General features: G+C 35.8%; 1 protein-coding gene across 2 annotated transcripts; it reads right to left on the bottom strand.

Moving 5' to 3' along the window:
- On the bottom strand, positions 1 to 25,658 carry LOC129978899 (venom peptide SjAPI-2-like). Of its 2 annotated transcripts, none has more exons than XM_056090671.1 (2): positions 25,563 to 25,658; positions 1 to 252 (listed from the first exon to the last, which is right to left on the bottom strand). In XM_056090671.1, the coding sequence occupies exons 1-2, from the start codon at positions 25,615 to 25,617 to the stop codon at positions 68 to 70; spliced, it is 240 nt and encodes a 79-aa protein (XP_055946646.1). In that variant the 5' UTR covers positions 25,618 to 25,658; the 3' UTR covers positions 1 to 67. The 2 variants fall into 2 exon arrangements, with proteins under 2 accessions (XP_055946646.1, XP_055946645.1); XM_056090670.1 differs by lacking the exon at positions 25,563 to 25,658 and adding an exon at positions 11,398 to 11,596.
- Between the last annotated feature and the right edge of the window lie 251 nt (positions 25,659 to 25,909).

Here is a 25,909-nt window from a genome sequence, read left to right as displayed (position 1 = left end):
TTCATTGTTATTGTATATTTTATTTTTCAGCCAAAATTAAATGAAGATTTAAGCAGCAGTTTTATTATCATGGGCAATCTCGGGGTTTCACACATTGGCCACTTTTGCCGCTCTTGAAGATGTAACCTTTTTTACAATCACATCTATTGACACACTGCTGAGTACAGAAACTCGGAGGGCTGTGGCGGTTTTGGCAATTCACTGGACAGGCGGTTCCACACTCATTAGGATACTGGTTGTCGTCACAGGCACCTGAAATAAACGCAGAAAATTAATATTAAAAGAAATAGCATGCTACATACGAAATCAGCAAAAATGCTCCCCTCAAAATTTTCTCTCAGACTTCCTAATAAGGAAGTAATATCCTTTCCCTCCTCCTTCTCCTGCAAAAACATACAGTGGCTCCCAAAACTGAGTATACACTATACACTTTCTTTTTTAATTTTATTCTTTTCAATCTTAACATTCCTATTTATGGCTAATATTTATAAGAACGACAAAATATACATTAACAAAAGCATTAGGCTAAAAAACAAAACGGAGGAATAAATAATATTTTTATTACAGTAATTTTTATGTCAAAGTTACAAATTCCAAAGTCACAAAATTGAGTATACACCTTATGAAATATGGGACTTGACTACTATTATTTATTTTCAAACGAATAATAAAATAGTTTTGTTACTTTAATTGGCTATCATTGATTTTCATTGCGAAAACAAACGTTTTGGTTATCATATTAAGCTCCAGAAATGAAACAAGTGTTATTGTTATAAACTTGTTATTCGATTGTCTGGGGATGGTAAATCTCTACGAGAAATTGCAAGGGAAATTCAACGCAGTCACGGATGCGTTCAAAAAATTATCCAGAAGTATAAATTGTATGGACAAATTGCTAATAAACCTGGAAGAGGAAGAAAAGAAATCCTCAGTGCCACGACCAAGAGAAGAGTTATTCGAGAAGTAGCAAACAATCCTAAGGTAAGTACTACAAAAATTGCTACATCTACTTCAAGAACAATTGGAAAGTGTGTTTCTGCAGAAACAATTCTAAGAGTAATCTGAAAACCAAATTATAATGGTAGCGTAACCAGAACAAAACCATTCATTTCCAAAGTAAATCGAAAAGAAAGAATTTCATTTGCTAAAGTCATATTTCAAAGCCTCCTGACTTCTGGAATCAAGTAATATTCAGTGACGAAAGTAAGTTCAATGTTTTTGGTAGTGATGGTAGATGTTATGTTTGGAGAAAGCCCAATTCTGAAATTCTTCCTAAAAACACCAATCCTTCTGTCAAGCATGGAGGTGGTTCACTTCTTGCATGGGGCTGTATGTCTGCAAAAGGAGTGGGAAATTTAGTTTTCATTGATGAAATCATGGACAAAATTAAATATTTGGATATATTGAAACAAAAATTTAAAACAAAGTGCCCAGAATTTGGGTTTAGGGTCAGGTTTTCTGTTTCAACAAGATAATGGCCAGAAACATATAGCTAAAATAGTTAAGTTATGATTGTTGCATAATTGTAAAATGCAATTGCACACCCCTCCTCAATTTCCAGATCTCAATGTGATTGAAAATTTGTGGGCAAAATTAGGAAAATCAGTTCAAAAACACGATATTAAGGGTAAGAAACACTTAAAAAGAGTATTACAAGAAGAATGCTCGAAAATATCTGTCGAAACAACTCAATCAAACGGTTTTAAACAACACCGTTTACAAGCTGTTCTAAATGCAAAAGGATATGCAACAAAATATTAATTTAACTTTTTTCTCTTTTTGTTGATAGATTTTACTAGATGTATACTCAATTTTGCGACTTTGCAATTTGTAACTTTGACATAAAAATTACTGTAATAAAAATATTATTGATTCCACCGTTTTGCTTTTTAGAACATTACTTTTGTTAATGTATATTTTGTCGTTCTTATAAATATTAGCCATAAATAGGAATGTTAAGATCGAAAACAATAAAATTAAAGAAGAAAGAGTATAGTGTATACTCAATTTTGGGAGCCACTGTATAGACTTGGGCAAAGCCCTATACGCCATGAGTGTACTTCCATTTTTTGTTCTTTTTTTTTTATTCACGAATCTCCACATTTCATAATACCATGAGTCTGGAAAAGACTTTGTGGCATTAAGTCAGCCTGTCAGTCCTTCAGTCTGTCTTTCTGCAAAACGAAATTTAATGCATCGAATTAAAACAACATTTTTGGATTTCTATCAATTTTGTCGTAAAATTTCTCTTACAGGATATCTGTTTGTCCAAAGCAAATGAACTAGAAAGATGCAAAACACAAACAACTACGTAAATAAAATTTAATACACAAATTTAGCAGCTAAAATATAGATATTAAATTTTGAACCAAATCTGTCAAATGTTTAACCATCCGTTGGTCTGTAATTCTGCATGCTTGTAAACACAATGATTCAAATTTTAAAAATTCGGCATGGTATATGATATAATGCGACTACTGCTTTAGCTTTTGTGACAAATTTTCGTGTTAATCGGCAGACAAAAAAAGTATCCAATATAAATAGATATTCTCTCAGCTGATACAGTAAAAATGCTACATTCTCTCCAATTATCTACATTTCTTAGTTAAAATTCACAGATGCCTTGCAAGATATTTGCTACCTAAGGAACAGAATTTTCTGTGGAGTAAAGGGGATTGCAAAGTATGTGAGAAAATTCGGGAAGTTCACTTCTGCTTGTTATTATTAAATTACCGCAAATAAATATTTCGTGCATCGCAGTATAGTAAAGAAAAACCGAGTATGGACTAGTGAAGAGTGTTAGTCAACCAATTGTAACAGAACTACAATTCTAAAAACAAGATCACATATCAAATTTAATTTATGTTGATGACATTTTGAGTTATCGCGTTTAGCATCATACAAATACACAGACCTTAAGAAGTCAAGCCCTCGAAAAATTTGGTTTAAATCTTGACGTATGTCTACATTTTAGTAACTAAAACTATATAGAAAATATCTACATTTTTACATTTTGAATTTATCAGTTGACTGGTATTCGAATACATACACAAACAGAAAAATTTTCTGAGAATGAGTTTCGCTCAAAATTTGATAACCCCTCAGGGGCTCACCTTCTTTAGGTGAGTACGGGTGTCCCAATCCCGAGGTACCTAGGGATCTTTACTCCCTTTCAGTTAACTCTCCTCTTCGCCTTTTGCTTTCTGCTTTGTTTTTTCTTTCCCTCGACGGCAAGCGAGGGAGCTCTCCATGAGAAGCTGTCGCCGCTCTGTTTGCTTCTTGCTTCTCGCTTCTCATGGACAGCTAATGTCCCACGTGTTGGCCGTGCGTGGCGACCCATCAGAAAGACGGGTGGTGCACTGTGGTCCCCGGTGTATCAATCGGCTGGTACCTAGTCACCTGAGTGGCTAGTCTGCTAGGGATCAAGCAAAGGGGTTACTCCTTGGGCTTGGCGTTAAGGGTGGTCACTGTCCCCGGGGGTAACTCCGAGCGTATAGGTTCCGGCTAGCACCAAGGTAAGCGCCGAGGCTGGGAATGGCCAGAGCCGGTGGCTGCCTTCCCTTGTTGGGCTCCGTGGTGGGCGGTGCCGTCGGGCCCGAATCTTCTTTAATATCGTATGGCTCCTCCTAAAAAGGCTCCCTTCGGTGGGCAACAAAGAACATTGAAACTTTCTCAAACTCTTCCTGTATTTGACATTTATTTCGTAATAAAACGATTATCGGACAATAACGAATCTTTCAACTCAGTTTCGCCTTTCCTTGTTCAGAAGGCTATCTCTGCAACAGTTGGCGAGGTCTCCTCAATTCGTAAAATGCGTTCAGGGGATTTGCTAGTGCAGGTTAGTACTAAGAAGCAATCTCATCAAATTTTAAAGTTAAAAGCGCTGGCCACAATACCCGTTTCTGTCCAACCACATGTAGCATTGAATTATTCAAAGGGCGTGATCACTTGCGGCGAATTGTTTAATGTGCCGCTTGAGGAAATATTGAAGGAATTACAGGGTCAAGGAGTGACACATGTACGCCGCATAACTATTCGGCGGGATGGACAACTCCTTGATACTAAGCACCTTATACTAACGTTCCATTCTCCTAAACTACCAGAATATATCTATGCCGGGTATATGAAACTTCCAGTGAGACAATACATTCCAAATCCCTTGAGATGCTTCCAGTGTCAGCGTTTCGGCCACTCAAAGGTAAATTGCCGCGGGACTGTCACATGCGCCCGCTGCGCCGAGAAAGGCCATGACAGCCAGCAGTGTACCGCACAAGAAAAGTGTGTGAACTGCGATGGCGCACACTCGTCTTTTTCACGGGCATGCAAACGATGGACTCTCGAGAAGCAAATCATAACACTTAAAATAAAAGAAAGCATATCTTATCCTGAAGCTAGGCGAAAGGTCTTAGCTGAAACACCAACACCAGGCTTAAGTTATGCATCTGCCGTACAAAAAACATTCTGTGCGAATTGCTCATGCCCAAACTGTATCAAAAGTAAACCTCAAACCAATCCACCTGAGAAACCATCCGACTCTGACACTGAAAAATCAACAGTAAGTGCTCCTGAAACTTGCAAACCGGAAACAAATAAACATAAAGTCAAATCTAGCAAATCATTGAAACTAAAGCTTGCAAAACGCGGGCTTAAACCAAACGACCTGCCAATAAAGTTAAAGAAATCGACATCAAAAAATTCCGTAGCCTTGGGATTAGCTACACAAGGTAAAGTCCACAAGGACCTGACGTCCATCTTTGGTGGCAAGCTGAATAACCCATCTATAAAATTACATCCATCTGAGGATGAATCTGAGCTTGAAATGAGTTGCGAAGACCTGGCAACTCCAACAATTGTCTCTTCCCATTTATCCTCTAAACCAGTCTCTTAATGGGTACCTTCCTCTCTTGGAATTGTCGCGGCATTCGGTCTAAACTTCCCGACATCAAGTTCATTCTAAACAACTTTCATCCTGCTTGCATTGGTGTTCAGGAAACCTTTCTGACACCAAATATTCCCATCAAATTGCGCGGTTATAACTGTACTCGGAAAGATGCAGACACAGGATCTCACAGTTCTGGAGGCGTCTGTATCTTCACTTCAAATCTATTTGCGAGCTCACAACTAAATTTACATACCTCTCTGCAGGCTGTGGCTGTGCAAGTTCACGTACGAACATTAGTCACAGTCTGCTGCATTTACTTACCGCCTCATGATGTCATCCATCAACAAGATCTTGATAACCTAGTGGACCAGCTTCCTTCGCCTTTTATTTTACTCGGCGACTTCAACGGACATAGTACCTTGTGGGGGTCGGAGAGTAAAAATTCTCGTGGGAGACAGATTGAGCAGTTTATTTCCAATAACTGTCTCTGTTTACTTAACAACGAAGAGAAAACATACTTTCACGAGCCCACACGAAGCTTCCATACTCTTGATTTGGCCATATGCTCTCCCGAACTTCTGCCGTTGCTAAACTTTACTGTTAGCAGCGATCTATATAATAGCGATCATTTTCCTATTATTGTCTCCCATGCTGATAGCGGCGGTGCGACTTATTGTCCTCCGCGTTTTCTATTCCAGGGGGCAGACTGGAAAGCCTTTTCGCAACTAGCAGATATTACTGAGTCTATGATCAACATCCCAGATATTTCTGAAGCTGTACAAAATGTCCTTGACATTATAATCTGTGCCGCAACTTCCACTATTCCAAAAAGTCCATCACGTCTAAGGAAATTTCGAAGACCGTGGTGGAATGAAGCCTGTCGCGACAGTCACAAACATCAGAAAAAGTTATGGAACATCTTTCGTAGGTACCCTACTACAGAGAACCTGGTTGCTTTTAAAAAAGCCAAAGCACTAGCTCGTCGCATACGTCGTCGTAGTCAGAGGGAATCTTGGATTCAATTCATATCCTCTATAACATCCTCTACTTCCAGCAAAGTCCTATGGAGAAAAGTAAAGGCTGCTAATGGTATATATCATAACTCTTCCCTTCCTGTTTTAAACAGAGGGAACGTGAAGTATTATGACCCATTAGACGTAGCCAACATTCTGGGCGAAACATTTGCACAAGTCTCCGCAATTGATTCTTATAGCCCTGCTTTTCTGGCAATTAAGAATCGCGCGGAACGGTTGCATTTAAATTTTAATGACCGAAATACTTCTCCATACAATTGCGAATTTAGGATGATTGAGCTAGAAATAGCATTATTTCATGCCCATGATACCAGTCCCGGGCCTGATGGAATTACCTACAATATGCTCCGCCATTTAAATACAACTTCCCTTTCGAACCTATTGTTGTTATTCAACAGAATATGGATCGAACAGAAGTATCCTTCGCAATGGCGGGAAGCTATAGTGATCCCTATCTTAAAACCTGACAAGGAAGCTTCTAACCCTCTGAACTACCGACCAATTGCACTCACAAGTTGTCTTTGCAAGACTTTTGAGCGAATGATCAATTCTCGACTCGTATATGAATTGGAGAAACAAGGATGCATCTCTCCGTTGCAGAGTGGTTTCCGTAGAGGCAGATCTACATTTGATAACCTCACATTGCTAGAAACCCAGATACGCAACGCATTTGTCAGAAGGAACCACCTTGTCTCCATTTTCTTCGATATAGAAAAAGCATATGACCGTGCTTGGCGCTTTGGTATACTTTCAACCATTTTTAACTTTGGCTTTAGAGGAAACCTGCCCATATTTTTACAGAACTTTTTATCTTATCGCACTTTTAGAGTTCGTGTTGGGAACTTTTACTCAAATCATTTTATTCAAGCTGAGGGGGTTCCACAAGGAAGTGTCCTCAGTGTCACCCTTTTTATTATTCATATTAGCCAGATTTTAACTTATTTGCCTTCATCTGTACATGCGAGTCTCTACGTTGATGATTTGCAGATTTCATATCAAGGAAGCAATATGAATCTCATCGAGCGGCAATTACAAAATGCCGTGAATAAATTGGTAACTTGGTGTAATAACAACGGTCACAGTATCTCGCCGGAGAAGAGCCGATGTGTGCACTTCTGCCGAAAGAGAAATATCCACTTAGATCCAATTATTAACATTGGAAATGTACCAATCCCTGTAGTGAATGAAATACGGTTTTTGGGAGTGATCTTCGATCGCAAGTTGACTTTCCTTCCGCATATTTTACATCTGCGGAAGAGGTGTGAAAAAACATTAAATATATTGAAGGTGCTCTCCAAAACATCATGGGGTGCTGATCGGACCTCCTTACTCCGTATTTACCAAGCACTCATCCTTTCCCGAATCGATTATGGTTGCATGGTGTATGGCTCAGCACGTCCTACAGTGTTGCGCCGATTGGACACCATCCACCACACGGCCCTGAGGATATGTTCCGGAGCATTTCGCACTTCTCCAATCGAGAGCTTATACGTCATATGTCACCAATTACCTCTTCATTTAAGGCGTACAAAATTATCAGTCTTGTTTTATTTCCGCACACAGTCCGTGCCTCATCATCCCATTTATCACAACAAGCTTCCAGTTGGTCTACGTAGACTTTACGATGCCCGTCCTGCTTGCATTCTGCCATTCTCTGAGAGAGCCAAAATGATACTACACGACTCGAACTTTCACGATGTAACAGTCAAAGTTCATAACCCTTTCATCTTTCCACCTTGGGATATCCCACAATTTTCATTTCTGAATCCATTCGCTGATTTCAATAAGTCGTCAACAGCTCCGGTAGTGTTCCAACAGCTCGTTTTACTCCATCGTTATCAGTATTCTTTGTTTGAGCCAATTTTCACGGATGGCTCGAAATCAGCTGGACATGTTGGTTGTGGTGTCATACTGCCATCTGATACACTGAGCTACCGACTTCATAATTGCTGCTCTGTTTTTACTGCTGAGTTGATGGCAATTTTCTCTGCTCTCCAGAGAATTCCGCCTGCTCCTCAGCGTAATTTCATTATTTATTCTGATAGCATGAGTGCTTTGGAATTGCTATCTAATTATGATAATCGGATACATCCTATCGCTACCCGCATTTTATTCACTTTTCGTTTACTGAAAAACAATGGTTTTAATATCATTTTTTGTTGGGTTCTGAGCCATGTAGGAATCTCGGGTAATGAAAAGGCCGACTCGGCTGCAAAATCTGCGACATCTGACTTAAGGACTGGAATACCGTATTGTGACATAAAGATGGCATTCTCCCGCCATATAATTTCCTCCTGGCAAGAAACATGGGATCGGCAGACGCATAATAAACTACACTCTATAAAACCTACAATTGGTTTTTGGCCCGTTCTATCTATACGTGAGATGGATGTCAAACTGACTCGTCTCCGTATAGGACACACACGATACACCCATAGGCATCTCCTTTTTGGTGAGAGGGCACCAGTGTGTCCTACATGTCATGTTGATTTTAGCATCAAACATATTTTAATTGAATGTCCTGTTTTTAACTCTGTACGTGTTTACCACTTTTCAACATCTTCAACAACTTTAGAGGACTTGGTGGGAGAAAAATTCCACCGAAATATTTTTAACTTTTTACGAGCCATTCGTTTTTATACTTGCATTTAGAACCTTTTACCGTTGGTTAGTTTTGCATGGTCTCATTGCTTTTCATTAAGTTTTCATCATCATATATTAACACCCATGTTGATATTATACTGCCAGAAATTTGATTTTTACAGTGCTATATTTTAACCAGTTTTATGTTGATATCATAGATTTTATATATTATAATCTGCTCTGATTTTACCGTTTGCTTGGCGCAGTATAACCAAACATGGTTCTTGCGCCATTAAACCACAAACAAACAAACAAACAATCAAAATTTGATAATGATTTAAATCTGGTGTAAAGACCACATACTAAATTTCATATGTCTAATTCAAAGCTTTTTCATTTGTCGTAGACATGGGCAGACAGATGTGATTCAAAATCGTGTACAAACCAAAATGCATTATTTGGTACTAGAAAGGATTGAAATGTAGAATTTCGTCAAATTCTGGGCTTGAATTTTTTGATTGTTAAAATACTTGCTGAAGAGTAAAAAGAATAATACCATTCGAAGAATTTTTCAACTTTTTAAAGAGCCTACAAAAGTGTTAGAGGGGGGGGGGATATTTTTGCCAGTGGCACGATTTTTTTTTTTAACTTTTTTATGTGGTATTGCAGAAGAGAAGTGAAATATTCATTATAATTGTGTCTTGATAGGTTCATGACATATATACTCTTTTCTAACGGATTTCTTCCTTAATTTAAAAACGCTCAGCCTTTCGGTATTCGCCTCATTTCACTCAGTTAGATTAAATTATAATGATAAAATGTTATTTTGGTTATTTACCTAACCTTCAAGAAGTTCCTATGACCTTTCTTAAATAATAACCTTGCGGTATAACAACAATAAATAAACTTATAATTAACTCCATATTTTCATCAATTTTCATTAACCTCCGATAATCAGAAACCCTAAAAACTTAATTCTCTAGTTTTCAATCTCTAGGCTAATTGAAATAAAGTTTTACAAAATTAGAACATCTCATTCAATTTTGAGCTTATATTAATAAAAGAAAATTATGATTATACATTTTTAATGTTCTTCAAATAACAATATGTTTACTTTAGATATCGGCAACAGGTGTTTTTTCATAGATTTTTTTCAGATTATTTTTTTACTAAACAAATGTTTTAATAGCCTTTTTCCTGCACAGAATTCTACGCCTTTAAACCCATTATCTGCTTTTTCTTATGATATAATCTTCCCAATTTCTCCAAAGTCAAGCTTTATCCTGATTCTCGGACCCGGTGGCCTGGTGATAAGATCTGGGCTTCGGAAGCGAAGGGTTTCATGTTCGAGACCCAATTCTACAGGATTCAAAATCCGTCGGACCAGACGTCTTCCCGTTAATGTGATTTGATGAAAGTTTGGATAAGGGTATGTCAGCTCAGGTACCGTCCTCGTTATCTGATCACGGTTCAAAATGACGGGGTCCGCTCCAAAATGTCCCTATTGTTGCTTTAAAACGTGACGTTAATAAAACTAAACTAAACTTATCCTGATTCTTCTGCAATTATTTTCGCAAACCTTTTATTTTAAAAGAAATTGACTAAATATTTTTAATTTATGGAAGAAATCGTTAATGCTGAATTATCAAAAAATCAACTCAATTTCGAAAAATAATTAATTATTTTCCAAAAGTATTATTTTTCTTAAGGTGTACATTTGAGAATTATCTTGGTGCTTTCTTAAAGAAAATTAAAATTTAAAAATATCAAAAACATTTATCGAATCCAATTCAAAATAATTCTAATTAAAATTTGAACGGATAATTTAATTTTTATGGAAAAAAAATCACATTGAATACAATTTTTAATAGGGATATAACAAAAAGGATAAAACATTGATTGCTATTTTTCTTTTCCTAAATTTAGTGTGATGTAAAAATCGTTATGCACAAAAGACAATAGATAATGTAATGAAATGAATCAAACTCAAACCACTATAATATCATGTTACCATGTTTCTGACTCGATATTCAAACTTACACTATTTTTAGCATCATTTTCAACAAGCATGTAGACATACAACTCATTACCATATTTTTCCTCGATAAATATTTCTTTTCGTATCATAAATCTAAGTTCCTAATTAGGTAATCTATGTAATATGTTCGGGTTTTTTTTCCTTTCTTTTCTTACTAAACTAGTGATGCACTTGAAGTATTTTGAGTCATGACTCAACAGTAGATTACTTTCAGCTGTCTAAATGTAAAAATGTGAATGTTGCTCAAAAGATAAAAAATAAATGCGTTATTACGTCGGAAAAGTAAAAACTGGAAAGAGACGAACAGTTGCACTCATTGAAGATTAAAACCTCTAATCGCATTAAGTGTTTAAAACTGTTTCCGATGTTATTATTAAACTTTTTTTATTGACAGCAGTGACAATGAGCACACAAAAATTTATTTAATATCAACACAAAGTCCGTGGAAATAAACGTAATAATTAAAACAATAAAGGCATTGTTTCAAAATACTCTTAAAAATATTACTCAAAATTATATTAAAAAAAAATTCACAGAAATAAAAGATCTATCACTGAAAGATATCGAATTAAAGTCAATTAATCTAAAAATGTACCTGATAGAAGAAAATCACTGCAATCCGATATTTTATTATTATTTTTTAATAAAATGATGCAATTCGAATATTTTTGCAAAAATTAAAAGCATATTAATCTAATATTCAATTACCAGTGCCTTTTAAAATAACATCGAGTCATCAAAATGTTGTTTTGTAGAGAAAAAATTAAGAATTGATTTTTTTTTAATATTAATGTTCATAAAATTTCAAAGAGCTTTCAAATACAAAATAACATGTACTGTATGTATTAAATTCGACTTACTTATTGTTTGGAACAGAACCAAAGCAATAAAACAAAATACAAAGACCGTCTTCATCTTTCCGAGAAGTGGTGGTAAACTCGTCATGAAATGATGTAAGAAACGAGTTTGCATTTAGTTTTGTTACTGAAATTGTGACGTGCGTGAAATATTTTGAACCAGAATCCACAAAAAGCAACCTCGCAGCTGCCCAACTGTAAACAAGCGGAAACTTTCAATAAAATAAAAAGAAGAGGGAGATTTTTAGTTTATTCTGAGCAAACATGCAAAGGAAGGGGAATTTCAAGGAGATTCGAAGCTTTTTTTTTTTTCTTTTCTTCCTCATATACGAAGTATAGAGAAAGTATTGTAATCTCTAAAAATGTGAACTCGAGATTTCAGAGAAACTCAACGTTTTAGATCTCTCTTAGTTCGGAAAACATGTTTTTGGCCGGAGTCCTGGTATAGGGGTAGAGCATCTTTCCCGTCATCTGGGCATCCAGGTTCGAGTCCCGGATTGGGCATGGTTGTTCTTCATATGCTATATCTGTGAGATGTGTGAATGTGCCCTCCTGTAAAAAGGGGTTGTGCAAGCGAATGAGTAATGCGTGAGTAGTCAAGTCGTGCTCTTGGCCCAAGTTTGCTCTACGATAAAAGCAAGAGGTGCTCCCCCTTAGGCTTAAATCCGCTGTCTTCGAACAGCGGACTTGTCCATGACAAGTGCCGTAAGAAACAACAGCATATTTTTGGCATTATGTCTGTCTGTCTGTCCATCTATCTGTAACAAATATAGCTCCAAAACATACTGAGCTGGACCGATGAAATTTGATATACGATTTTACACTGAATTTGTTACTTCTGTCAAATTTTGGGCACAATTAATTTAAAGGATATAAGTCTGCCCCGCTGTTCGAATTCAAGTTAATACAATAACTATAAAACAAAGAGAGATACATAGATAAAATTTGGTAAACAAATTCAACGTACATTGCATAGATACTCACAAACTTTTAGTCAAATCCAACAACGGGTTATAACTCAGTCTGTGCTTATAGAAACATGTAAACGCATTAACGCAAAAAAGAAATGACTTAAATAAATAAAATTTGGTTTGAGATTTTGTGATCCAGATTGTAGTTCTGTGCCAAATTTTGGTTTCAGTCGGTTGATAAAAACGTGTCTAAAGCACTATTTCGATTTTCAGACACTATTACCGACACGCCAGGGATTTACGACTATTAAACTCGCCAAGGATGACACGACAGATTTAGTAAAAAGGCTCACTACACGCCAATAATTAATATTTCATAATTATTATATGGTAAGGCCATGTAAGACATTCCCTGGCAAGACATGTTTATTAAAGAGTATGGGAGAAAAATTTTGCGAGACTATTCACGCTGGGTTTTGAAAATTAATGGCTGGGATGCAATACAAAATTACTTTTTTTTTTTTTTTTGCTGATGGTATATTATGCAAATTTCTTGATTTCGTAAGGTTGGGCTTTCATGAGACAAATTCGAAAACTGTTATTTAAAAAAGAATGAATAATATCATATATTAAAAGGAACAAGACGCTTCGATCATCCATTGTTTTCTCACAATATTATAGCATTGATTTAGTCATGCCAGCAATTTTGATACACTACATCTAATCCCAACACAACATAGAGTTATTTTTAACTATACTTACAAAATATGGATATAACATTTTAACTTATACGCTAGCTATGCTTGTGTTGTGATGAAATCTGTTCATTGTTGACGCTAAGATTTTCGTCAACGTTTTATTTTGTCGTATATCTATTAAATTGAGGAATATAAGGGACATGCGACCCTTTGCTCCATATTAGGAGTGTTGAGCTTTCATATGAAATTAAAATTTGTAGTATCTGTAAAGTGGCTGTGACAGGGGATACTTGGCAAGGTTCTTCTCCACAAATAATGCATGGGAAAATTCCTTGGGACAACTTTCAAAAACGGAAGGTGGTAGGAGGCAGTCGGCAATTGATAACTTATTTAAGAGCTATAAATTTTTGTATGAAATAAAAATTGGCGAAGTGGGTCAAATAGAAATGGGTGACAGTTTCATTGGTTTCACTAGTTCTTTTAAGTATATTTATGCATATCTATTCAGTAATACAGTTTGACTGTACTTCGTCTTGTGTACAACCGACGACCCCGCCACCACTGAATGAAGTCGCAACGAAGGATTTGTTGTGATCGTCTGCTGCCTGCTGAATCATAACTCGTCTGTAACACCGACCGAGTCAAAGAATTGTCACCCTGTTTGAGGTGGTTGGTTCCCAGCCACAAGGTGAAAAAGATGTGGGGAGATCATTTCCATCTCATTTCTACGTCATTCTTTAAGCTTGATTCATCTGTCTGAATATTATGTTTAAAATTTTCTTTGAATGATAGCAACGATAATTCAATTTCTTCAACACCGTAAATTTCGTTATGGGTACTGTTCTATCTTATTGGTATTTAATAGCTTCACTTCTCTGTTATTCTTCCACATTTTGCAAAAAAAATTCATTAGCGCAGTGATAGGGAGAACAGGGTAGGTTTTAAATGCCATGCGCCCATCTTATTGGCTGTCATAGCAACCAGGCATTAGTTTGCTTATGTTACTTTTAAAGTGAAATATCATTATCTAAAGAACAAAAAATAATGTCCATTTCCATTTTTTACTCCAACGAAGACAACTGCAGTACGAAACCAGCGGAAGTGGTCATTCCAAAAGTTTCTTGCATGGTCTCGAATAAAGATGTTATCCTAGAGCATTAGCATTAATTTATTCAGTATAAATAGGACATATTTATACTAGTGTTTAAGTTTAGTTTTATTAAAACAAGATACATAAATTTAATTGTAACAATATGGGTGTAAAAGTTATAAGCACATTCATTTACTAAATTTTTTAACGGTTATTGGAACATATCGTGAAATAAACATTTCAGGATTACACTATTAAGAATTTCGGTATCTGTTCTTCATTATTACAGTATTTCTATTGTCTACATTTATAACTTTTAAGAGAGAGACAAAAATAATAACTGTAACAATATTATAAAAAGGGAACATATTTCCCAATTTTAATATTAAAATCTGTATTTGAATAGGATGTGTACAGTATGTTGTCCATTTCTGATTTTTAAATCGATAAAACTCTGATTTACAAGAAAAGGTTCATTGTTATTGTATATTTTATTTTTCAGACAAAATTAAATGAAGATTTACGCAGCAGTTTTATTATCATGGGCAATCTCGGGGTTTCACACATTGGCCACTTTTGCCGCTCTTGAAGATGTAACCTTTTTTACAATCACATCGATTGACACACTGCTGAGTACAGAATCTCGGAGGGCTGTGGCGGTTTTGGCAATTCACAGGACAGGCGGTTCCACACTCATTAGGATACTGGTTGTCGTCACAGGCACCTGAAATAAACACTGAAAATTAATATTAAAAGAAATAGCATGCTACATACGAAATCAGCAAAAATGCTCTCCTCAAAATTTTCTCTCAGACTTCCTGATAAGGAAGTAATATCCTTTCCCTCCTCCTTCTAGTGCAAAAAATATAGACCTTGGGCAAAGCCCTAAACGCCATGAGTGTACTTCCCATTTTTTTTTTCTGACTAATTTTTACATTTTATATTTTCAGGAGTCTGGAAAAAACTTTGTGACATTAAGTCAGCCTGTCAGTCCATCAGACTATTTTTCTGCGAAATGAAATTTAATGCATCGAATTACGACAACATTTTTGGATTTCTATCAATTTTGTAGTAAAATTTCACTTACAGGATGTCTGTTTTTCCAAAACAAATGAGCTAGAAAGATACAAAACACAAACAAATAGGTAATTAAAATTTAGTCCACAAATTTAGCAGCTAAAATATAGATTGTTATTAAATTTTGAACCAAATCTGTCAAATGTTTAACCATCTGTTGGTCTGTAATTCTGCATGATTGTAAACACAATGATTCAAATTTTAAAAATTTGGCATGGTATATGATATAATGCGACTAATGCTTTAGCTTTTGTGACAAATGTTGGTGTTAATCGGCAGACAAAAAAAGCATCCAATATAAATAGATATTCTCTCAGCTGATGCAGTAAAAATGCTACATTCTCTCCAATTATCTACATTTCTTAGCTATCATTCACAGATGCCTTGCAGGATATTTTCAGCACAATTTTCTGTGGAGAAAGGGGGATGGCAGAGTATGCGAGAAAAATTCGGGAAGTTCACTTCTGCTTGTTATTATTAAATTACCGCAAATAAATATTTCGTGCATCGCAGTATAGTAAAGAAAAACCGAGTATGGACTAGTGAAGAGTGTTAGTCAACCAATTGTAACAGAACTACAATTCTAAAAACAAGATCACATATCAAATTTAATTTATGTTGATGACATTTTGAGTTATCGCGTTTAGCATCATACAAATATACAGACCTTAAGAAGTCAAACCCTCGAGAAATTTGGTTTAAATCTTGACGTATGTCTACATTTTAGTAACTAAAACTATATAGAAAATATCTACGTTTTTACATTTTGAATTTATCAGTTGACTGGTAATCAAATACATAGAATTTTCTGAGAATGAGTTTCGCCCAAAATTTGATAATGATTTAAATCTGGTGTAAAGACCACATATCAAATTTCATTTGTCTAGTTCAAAGCTTTTTCATTTGTCGTAGACATGGGCATACAGACGTGAATCAAAATTGTGTACAAACCAAAATGCATTCTTTGGTACCAGAAAGGATTGAAATGTGAAATTTTGTCAAAATTCCTGACTTGAATTTTTTCATTGTTAAAATACTTGCTGCAAAGTAAAAATAATAACACCATTCGAAGAATTTTTCAACTTTTTAAAGCGCCTACAAATGTTTTAGGGGGGGGGATATTTTTGCCAGTAGCACGGTTGTTGTTGTTGTTTTTTTTTAACTTTTTTATGTGGTATTGCAGAAGAGAAGTGAAATATTCATTATAATTTTGTCTTGATAGGTTCGTGACATATATACTCTCTTCTAACGGATTTCTTCCTTAATTGTTAAAAAACGCTCAGCCCTTCGGTATTCGCCTTATTTCACTCAATTAGATGAAATTTTAATGATAAATGTTATTTTGGCTATTTTCCTAACCTTTAGGAAGTCCCAATGACCTTTCTTAAATAATAACCTTACTGTATAACAACAATAAATAAACTTATAATTAACTCCATATTTTCATCAATTTTCATTAACGTCCGATGATCAGAAACCCTAAAAACTTAATTCTCTAGTTTTTAACCTCTAGGCTAACTGAAATAAAGTTTAACAAAATTGGAAATTCTCATTCAATTTTGAACTTATAATAATAAAAAAAAAATTATGATTATACATTTTTAATGTTCTTCAAATAACAACATGTTTACTTTAGATATCGCCAACAGGTGTGTTTTTTTATAGAATTTTTTAAGATTATTTTTTACAAAACAAATGTTTTAATGGCCTTTTTCCTGCACAGAATTCTAAGCCTTTAAACCCATTATCTGCTTTTTCTTATGATATAATCTTCCCAGTTTCTCCAAAATCAAGCTTTATCCTGAATTTCGGCCGCGGTGGCCTGATGGTGAGATCTGGGCTTCGGAATCAGAGGATTTCATGTTCGAGACCCAATTCTACCGAATTCAAAATCCGTCGGGACAAGACGTCTTTCCGCTAGTATGATGTGGTGGAAGTTTGGAGAAGGGTGTGCCAGCTCAGGTATTGTCCTCGTCATTTGATAACGGATCAAAAGGACGAGGTCCGCCCCAAAATGTCCCTAGTATTGCTTTAAAACGGAACGTTAGTATAACTAAACTAAACTTATCCTGATTCTTCTGCAGTTATTTACCCCTCAGGGGCTCACCTACTATAGGTGAGTACGGGTGTCCCAATCCCGAGGTGCCCAGGGATCTTTACTCCCTTTACGTTTTACTCTGCACTACGTCTTCTGCTGTCTCCTTTTTTCTTCTTTCCCTCGAGGGTAGGCGAGGGAGCTCTCCATGAGAAGCTGTCGCCGCTCTGTTTGCTTCTTGCTTCTCATGGACAGCAAATACCCCCACGTGTTTGCCGTGCGTGGCGACCCATTAGACGGGTGATGCACTGTGGTCCCCGGTGTATCAATCGGCTGGTTGCTGGCCATCTGAGTGGTTAGTTTGCTAGGGATCAAGCGAAGGGGCTACTCCTTGGGCTTGGCGTTAAGGGTGGTCACTGTCCCCGGGGGTAGCTCCCAGCGTATAGGTACCGATTAGCACTAAGGTAAGTACCGAGGTTGGAAATATCCAGAGCCGGTGGCTGCCTTCCCTTGTTGGGCTCCGTGGTGGGCGGTGCCGTCGGGCCCGAATCTTTAGCAATGTCATATGGGCAAACCTAAATCTGCTCCCTTCGGTGGGCAACAAAAGTCAGTAAACTCTTTCATCGCACATTTTGATAAATTTTTTATAATCAAACGTAAATCCACAAATGATGAAACATTTCACAATGTGTCACCATTCCTTGTTGAAAAGGCCATTTCAGGAGCTCTTGGTTCAGTCACTTCAACACGTAAACTTCGTTCTGGAGACTTGCTTGTGGAGGTCAATTCCCGCAAGCAGGCTCAGCAGATACTGAAATTGACATCTCTTTCAACAATTGCTGTCAGTGTTAGTCCTCACACAACACTAAATACCTCAAAGGGTGTTATAACATGCGGCGAATTATTTAACGATACATTAGAAAAAATCACTCATGAATTGAAGCCCGAAGGAGTGACACATGTGCGCCGTATATCTATTCGGCGAGATGGGCAACTTCTTCCTACTAAACATTTTATCCTCACTTTTAACAGACCTAAATTGCCAGAACGCGTCAAAGTCGGCTATATGAAATTGGCCGTAAGACCATACATTCCAAATCCTCTCCGCTGTTTCCAGTGTCAACGATTTGGACACTCGAAATCTAACTGCCGCGGGACACTCACTTGCGCCCGCTGTGCAGAGAAAGGTCACGATAGCCAGCAATGCTCCGCTGAAGAAAAATGCGTGAACTGCAAGGGCAATCATTCATCCTTTTCTCGATATTGCGAACGATGGATATTGGAGAAACAAATCGTCTCTGTGAAATTTAAAGAGGATATACCATACCCTGAGGCTAGACGTAAAGTCATTGCTCAGACACCCACACCTGGATTAACCTATGCTTCAGCTGCAAAAAAACAATTTTGCATAAATTGTTCCTGTACCAATTGTGCAAAGAATTCTGGTCAGACCAAACTCCCCGAAAACCCATCCGATTCTGATACTGAGAATTCAATAACAAATGTCGAAGAATCTGGAAAAAAAGATACATCCAGACCTAAATCAAAAGCTAACAATTCTCTGAAACTGAGGCTTTCCAAACGTGGCCTTTCTAAAAAAGATATACAACCAGTCTTAAAAAAATCATCTTTGAATAGCTCTGTCGCTCTGGGACTTGCGAGTCAGGGCATTGTCCATAAGGATTTGTCATCCATTTTTGGTGGCAGGCCCAAAAGTCCCGACCTCATTACATTGCATCCATCAGAAGAAGAGGATGAAGATGTGAAAATGAGTTGCGATCTATCTCCAACTCAACCTAACGTTCCTACAACTTCTCAAGCGACAGACTTTTCTTAATGGGTTTTATCCTGTCTTGGAACTGTCGTGGCATTCGGTCGAAATTATTTGAAATCAGAACCATTCTGAATGAATTTCATCCTGCTTGTTTCTGTCTTCAAGAAACTTTCTTGAGGCCAAATATCCCCCTAAAATTACGAGGTTACAATACTGTGCGGAAAGACGCCGATAACCAATCCCATAATTCTGGGGGCGTCTGCATTTTAACCTCCAATTCCGTTCCTAGCACACCTCTCACACTTCATACTGATTTACAGGCTGTAGCAGTTCAAGTGCATCTACGTACACTTGTTACAGTTTGTTGTATTTATTTGCCACCCAATGCTTCAGTCAGACAGCAAGATCTTGATAAGTTAGTGGATCAACTCCCTGCACCATTTATTTTACTCGGGGATTTTAATGGCCATAGTACCTTGTGGGGTTCTGTTAGTACAAATTCCCGTGGGCTACAAATCGAACGGTTTATCACAAATAATTGCCTATGCCTGCTCAATAATGAAGAAAAAACTTACTTTCACCAACCCACGCGTACTTTCCATAGTTTAGATCTTGCCATATGTTCGCCAGTGCTTCTGCCGGTTCTAAATTTTGCAGTTAAAAATGATTTGCATGATAGTGATCATTTTCCAATTGTAGTTTCCCAGGCTGATAGTGGTAGTGTTATTCAAAGTCCACCTCGATTTTTATTCCAGCGAGCGGATTGGACTTGTTTCACTCAACGAGCAAAAATTACTGAAACTATGATTAACAATGCAGATATCTCGACAGCAGTACAGTGCGTCGTCGACTGCATTATGAAAGCCGCAAACAAAAGTATCCCTAAGTGTTCATCCCGTATACGGAAATTCCGCAGAGCATGGTGGAATCAATCTTGCCATGACAGTTACAAGAAACAGAAGCATATTTGGAATAAATTTCGCAGGTATCCCACTACGGAAAACCTTGTCGCATTTAAGAGAGCTAAAGCTTATGCACGCCGAATTCGACGGATTAGTCAGAGGGAATCATGGATGAAATACGTTTCATCTATCACATATTCTACGTCTAGTAAAAAATTATGGAGAAAAGTCAAAGCAGCCAATGGAATTTACCCTGAATTTTCACTTCCTGTGTTGAAATCAGGAAATGTAATATCTTCCTCACCTCTGGAAGTTGCTAATATGCTCGGACGAGCATTTGAAAAAGTCTCCGCCTTTGATTCTTATAGTCCTACATTTCTAGCGACTAAGAATCGAGCGGAAGAAAATTGTTTGAATTTCACGACCCGCAGATATCTTGCATATAATAGTCCTTTTAGGCTGCTTGAATTAAAAAAAGCTTTGTCTCAGACCCATGATACTAGCCCAGGTCCTGATGGAATCACTTATAATATGCTTCGCCATCTGGATGAAGTCTCACTGTTCAATTTGTTAAAACTGTTTAACAGAATATGGATTGAACAAAAGTTTCCATCAAAATGGCACGAGGCTATAGTGATTCCAATCCTTAAACCCGGAAAAGATCCTGCCAACCCTCTGAATTATAGGCCAATCGCTCTGACTAGTTGTATGTGCAAAACTCTCGAGCGTATGGTCAATGCCCGACTAATGTTTGAATTGGAGAAACATGGATATATTTCGCCGTTACAGAGTGGCTTCCGACGAGGACGCTCAACTTTTGATAACATCGTCCTTCTGGAAACAGAAATTCGAAATGCCTTTGTTCGCAGGAACCACCTTGTGTCTATCTTTTTCGACATTGAAAAGGCCTATGACCGAACGTGGCGTTATGGTATTCTTCATAAACTTTTTAATTTGGATTTTAGAGGAAATCTTCCAATTTTTATTCGGAACTTTTTAACATCTCGAATTTTTCGTGTACGTGTCGGTAATTTTTATTCTGAACCTTTTATACAAGCGGAAGGAGTACCTCAAGGAAGTGTCCTCAGCGTCACACTATTCATCACTCATTTCAGTGAAATTATTTGTCAGCTTCCTCCATCTGTTCAAGGGACGCTTTATGTGGACGATCTGCAGATTTCAGCTCAAGGCTGTAATATGCGTTTTATTGAACGGCAGTTGCAGAATGCCGTGAACAAATTAGTTTCCTGGTGTGAAAAGAACGGGCACACTCTTTCTCCAGAAAAGCGTCGTTGTGTACATTTCTGCCGGAAGCGAAACATGCATCCAGACCCTGTAATTAATATTCGAGGAAACACCATTCCCGTTGTTGATGATGTGCGATTTTTGGGAATAATTTTTGATAGGAAGCTCACTTTCCTTCCACATGTTCTTCATATTCGGAAGAAGTGTGAAAAATCCTTGAATATCCTAAAAGTTTTGTCTAATACTTCTTGGGGTGCTGATCGCCCATCCCTTCTCCGAATTTATCAGGCCGTCATTTTATCCCGCATTGATTACGGGTGCATGGTGTATGGTTCTGCACGCCCTTCTGTTCTGCTCAGGCTTGATACGGTGCATCATTCTGCACTGAGAATTTGCTCTGGGGCTTTCCGCACATCACCCATAGAAAGCTTATATGCTATCTGCAATCAAATGCCTCTAGGTCTGCGACGTCAGAAATTAACAGCACAATATTATTTCCGAATACAATCGGTTCCGAAACATCCTGTTAGTCACTTGTCTCTCCCGAGTGGTCTTCGGAGACTATATGATGCCCGGCCCTCTCACATTCTTCCGTTTAGTGAGAGAGTAAAAATTCTACTGAATGATTCGGGACTTACTGATACTACAATTCAACCTATTAATTTCTTTTCTTTCCCACCTTGGGATACTCCAAATTTCTCATTTTTGAACCCATTTACGGGATTTGACAAATCCGCAACAGTCCCTATTATCTTTCAGAAGCTTTTTAAAGATCATCGCAGCCAGTATTATTCGTACACAGAAGTATTTACTGATGGGTCAAAATCTAATAGTCATGTTGGTAGTGGTGTTGTTTTACCTACTCAGACATACAGCTATAATTTACCCACATCATTCTCTGTTTTGACTGCTGAATTGGTTGCAATAATATACGCCCTTGAAGTGATTTCAACTTCTTGTACACGCACCTTTTGCATCTACACTGACAGCAAGAGTGCTTTGGAATCTCTTTCCAATTTTAGTTATTTAATGCATCCGGTTGCTTTGGAAATCCTGGTTTTTCTTCAATCCCTTGAAAACAAAGGGTTCGAAATTCTATTCTGCTGGGTTCCGAGCCATGTCGGAATACCGGGAAATGAGAGGGCTGATGCTGCAGCAAAAGCGGCAAGCTCTCTTCTTCACCGAGAACTTCCACATAGCGATGCAAAGACATTTTTTGCACGCCATGTCAGCATGTTGTGGCAACGATCTTGGGATCAGCAGATTTCCAATAAGCTGCATTCTCTCCAACCAATGATTCGCTTATGGCCTACCATCCCTGTGCGTGGGCTTGATGTAAAATTAATTCGGCTCCGCATCGGTCACACCCGATTCAGTCACAAACACCTTTTATTTGGTGAACCACATCCAACATGTACGACATGCCAGACAGTCTTAAGTGTACGTCATATTTTAATCGATTGTCCTGCTTTTAATCATCATCGGTTACGGTTTTTTAATGCAGTTTCTATAGACATGCGTGATCTACTGGGTGAGAAACCTCACTCTAATATTTTTAAATTTCTACAGAAAATTGGTTTGTTGCATTTTATTTAAGTTTTGTACAGTTTGTAATCTTTATTTCGAGTGTCGGTAATTAATGAAATTCTACTTTTTTCTTGAATGTTTATTAAAAACTTTTTTAATGCAACGGCTTGCGATTAGAATTTTTAATCTTGTCTAGTTTTTAATCGGAATAACTTTCTTTGAAATCTTCGCAATGCTTCTTACCATTTGATTGGCGCAGCATAACCAAAATTGGTTTTTGCGCCATAAAACCTCAAACACTCACTCACTCTGCAGTTATTTTCGCAAACCTTTTATTTTAAAAGAATTGGACTAAATGATATTTTTTTTAATTTATGGAAGAAATCGCTAATGCTGTCTTATCAAAAAATCAACTCGATTTCGAAAAAAAATTAATTATTTTTCATAAATATTATTTTTCTTAAGGTGTACGAATACATTTGTGAATCATCTTGGTGATTTTCTTAAAGAAAATTAAAATTTAAAAATATCAAAACCATTTATCGAATCCAATTCAAAATAATTCTAATTAAAATTTGAACGGATAATTTAATTTTTATGGAAAAAAATCACATTGAATACATTTTCTAATCGGAATATAACAAAAAGGATGACACATTAATTGCTATTTTTTTCTAAATTTAGTGTGATGTAAAAATCGTTATGCACAAAAGACAATAGATAATGTAATGAAATGAATCAAATTCAAACCACTATATTATCATATTACCATGTTTCTGACTCGATATTCACAAGCATGCATATATACAACTCATTACCATATTTGAATTCGACAAATATTTCTTTTCGTATCATAAATCTAAGTTCCTAATTAGGCAAGCTATGTAATTTGTTCGGGGGTTTTCTTCTTTTTTTACTAAACTAGTAACGCACTTGAAGTATTTTGAGTCATAACTCAACAGTAGATTGCTTTCAGATTTCTAAATGTGAAAATGTGAATGTTGCTCAAAAAAATATTTAAAAAATTGTTTTATTACGTCGGAAAAGTAAAAAGTGTAAACAGACGAACAGTTGCATTTAATGAAGATTCGGACTCTCATCGCATTAAGTGTTTAAAACTGTTTCCGATGCTATTATTAAACTTTTTTTATTGACAGCAGTGACAATGCGCACACAAAAATTTATTTAATATCAACACAACGTCCGTGGAAATAAACGTAATAATTAAAGCAATAAAGGCATTGTTTCAAAATACACTTAAAAATATTACTCAAAATTATAGAAAAATATTTCACGGAAATAAAAGATCTATCACTGAAAGATATCGAATTTTAAAGAGGTATGAAAATAATTGTTGTGCAGTATTATGCTCCGAAACAACCAGTAAAAAAAGTTAAAATTTTGGTTAATTTTTATTAAAATTTTTGAAATCTAATTAAAAAAATCCCTTTTAGAGTAATCTCTAAGTCCAACTATTTATGCTATGGAAGTCTTTTAACGAATTTTTCATCGCGCACTATCTTATCACACAGCTTTCTTGCTGTTTGCCATGTTATAAACATTATCATTATAAAATTTGAAATCAACTGTTAATACTTAATATTAAAGATAGAAAAATCGCATCTTTAAGCGGTTTCAGCATCCTTTTAATCGTTTAAATATAAAGTTACTCGTCAAGATCCATGCAATTTTATTTTATTCTGCATATGAAAATACCTCAACAATACAACAAATTATATACTACAATGTCAAAGACAGGGAACCATCGCAATTTTTCTCATTATTAAGTTTTTATAAATAACTATTCTTTCGTCCTTTAATTTTTCAAATTTCGATTAAAAATCGAATTTTTTAAATATGGTTTTCCTCCTTTCAATTTTCTTCACTAAATAGTTTATTTTTAATTATTTGCAGCTACAAATAAAAGAAAGCAAAAATATTTATATCTAAGATGTTTAAAATCAAAATTAAATTTACTTCTTTTTTCCTGTTTTAATGAGATGCATTTCATTAAAATTGGTTGACATAATTTTCATAATATTGAAAGAACCGTCCAGAATGGCGAATACTCATAAGATTGATTGATTTATGTCAAATAAAAATACATGTAACTCCAAATAAAAATGACTTTGTTTCAAATTTTTCGCCGAGGTACGCATGTTAACAATCAGAACGTGAAATGTGTGAACTGTTGCCAAATGAGGATTAACAAATTTGGTCTGATTTTGCGACCACTCAAGCGATTTATACATATAGATTCAAAAAAAAAAATTTAATTTCTCTGTATTATATATATATATATATATATATATATATATATATATATATATATATATATATATATATATATATATATATATATATATATATATATATATATATAAACGTCAAACTTTTACCTATTTTTATATTCTTTTGCAACTTTATACTTTTTATTACGTTCTAAAACAAATTCATGCAATTCAAAATAGTGTATTTCAAAAGCAAATCATGCTAGAATCTCATATTTTAACATTATTCTCCACAGTAAAATCATGGAACTGAAGACTTTTATTGCGAAAACAAAAGCACAGCAGTCTGGTATTCCATTATTATTACATTTTATTGTAAAGTCAAGCAATTTAAAACTGTGCAAAGCAGAAGAAATCACTTTAATTTGATATTTTATTATTAAATTGCACAATAAAATAAGGGAATTCAAGTATTTTTTGCGAAGAATAAAAGCTATATAGCCCGATGTCCTTTTATTTTAACATTTCAGAATGAAGTTATAATTGCAAAATCATGTTTCAAAAAGAAAAGAAATTGCAATCTAATATTTTAATATCTTTTTGTATAATTAAGTCATGAAATCCCGAAAATTTTTCAAATTACAAATATTATTATCATATGTATTGAATCAAACTTACTTATAGTTTGGAAAAGAACCACCGCAACGAAACAGAATACAAAGAAAGTCTTCATCTTACTGTGAAAGGTTTCTTTAAAGAGTCAGATAATCAAGAACTATTCTATATAAATAACCTTTCCAAGTAGCAATAAATTTTTGACGACATCAGCGATAAATTCTTATCGACATCAGTATAAAATGATTATTTATCCTTTTCATAATGAGATATTTTACGATTATTTTATCAAATAAGTATCTCATTTGATCACATATCAAAAAGCGACATAAAAAACTTATAGAGAAACTTTTTTTATATAAAAAGATGAAACGGACTTTTGCTAATTCTTTAGCAAATAATGTTTGCAC

The sequence above is a fragment of the Argiope bruennichi genome, chromosome 1, assembly GCF_947563725.1.
Source record: "Argiope bruennichi chromosome 1, qqArgBrue1.1, whole genome shotgun sequence".
Lineage (NCBI taxonomy): Eukaryota > Metazoa > Arthropoda > Arachnida > Araneae > Araneidae > Argiope > Argiope bruennichi.
The sequence above is the reverse complement of the archived record's forward strand: the minus strand, read 5'-3'. Positions and strand labels throughout refer to the sequence as shown.

Coding starts and splice junctions, on each gene's coding strand:
- LOC129978899 (XM_056090670.1), bottom strand. CDS start 11,509: ATGCAAACTCGTTTCTTACATCATTTCATGACGAGTTTACCACCACTT. Junction 253..11,397: donor GGTTCTGTTCCAAACAATAA/GTAAGTCGAATT, acceptor CGTTTATTTCAG/GTGCCTGTGACGACAACCAG.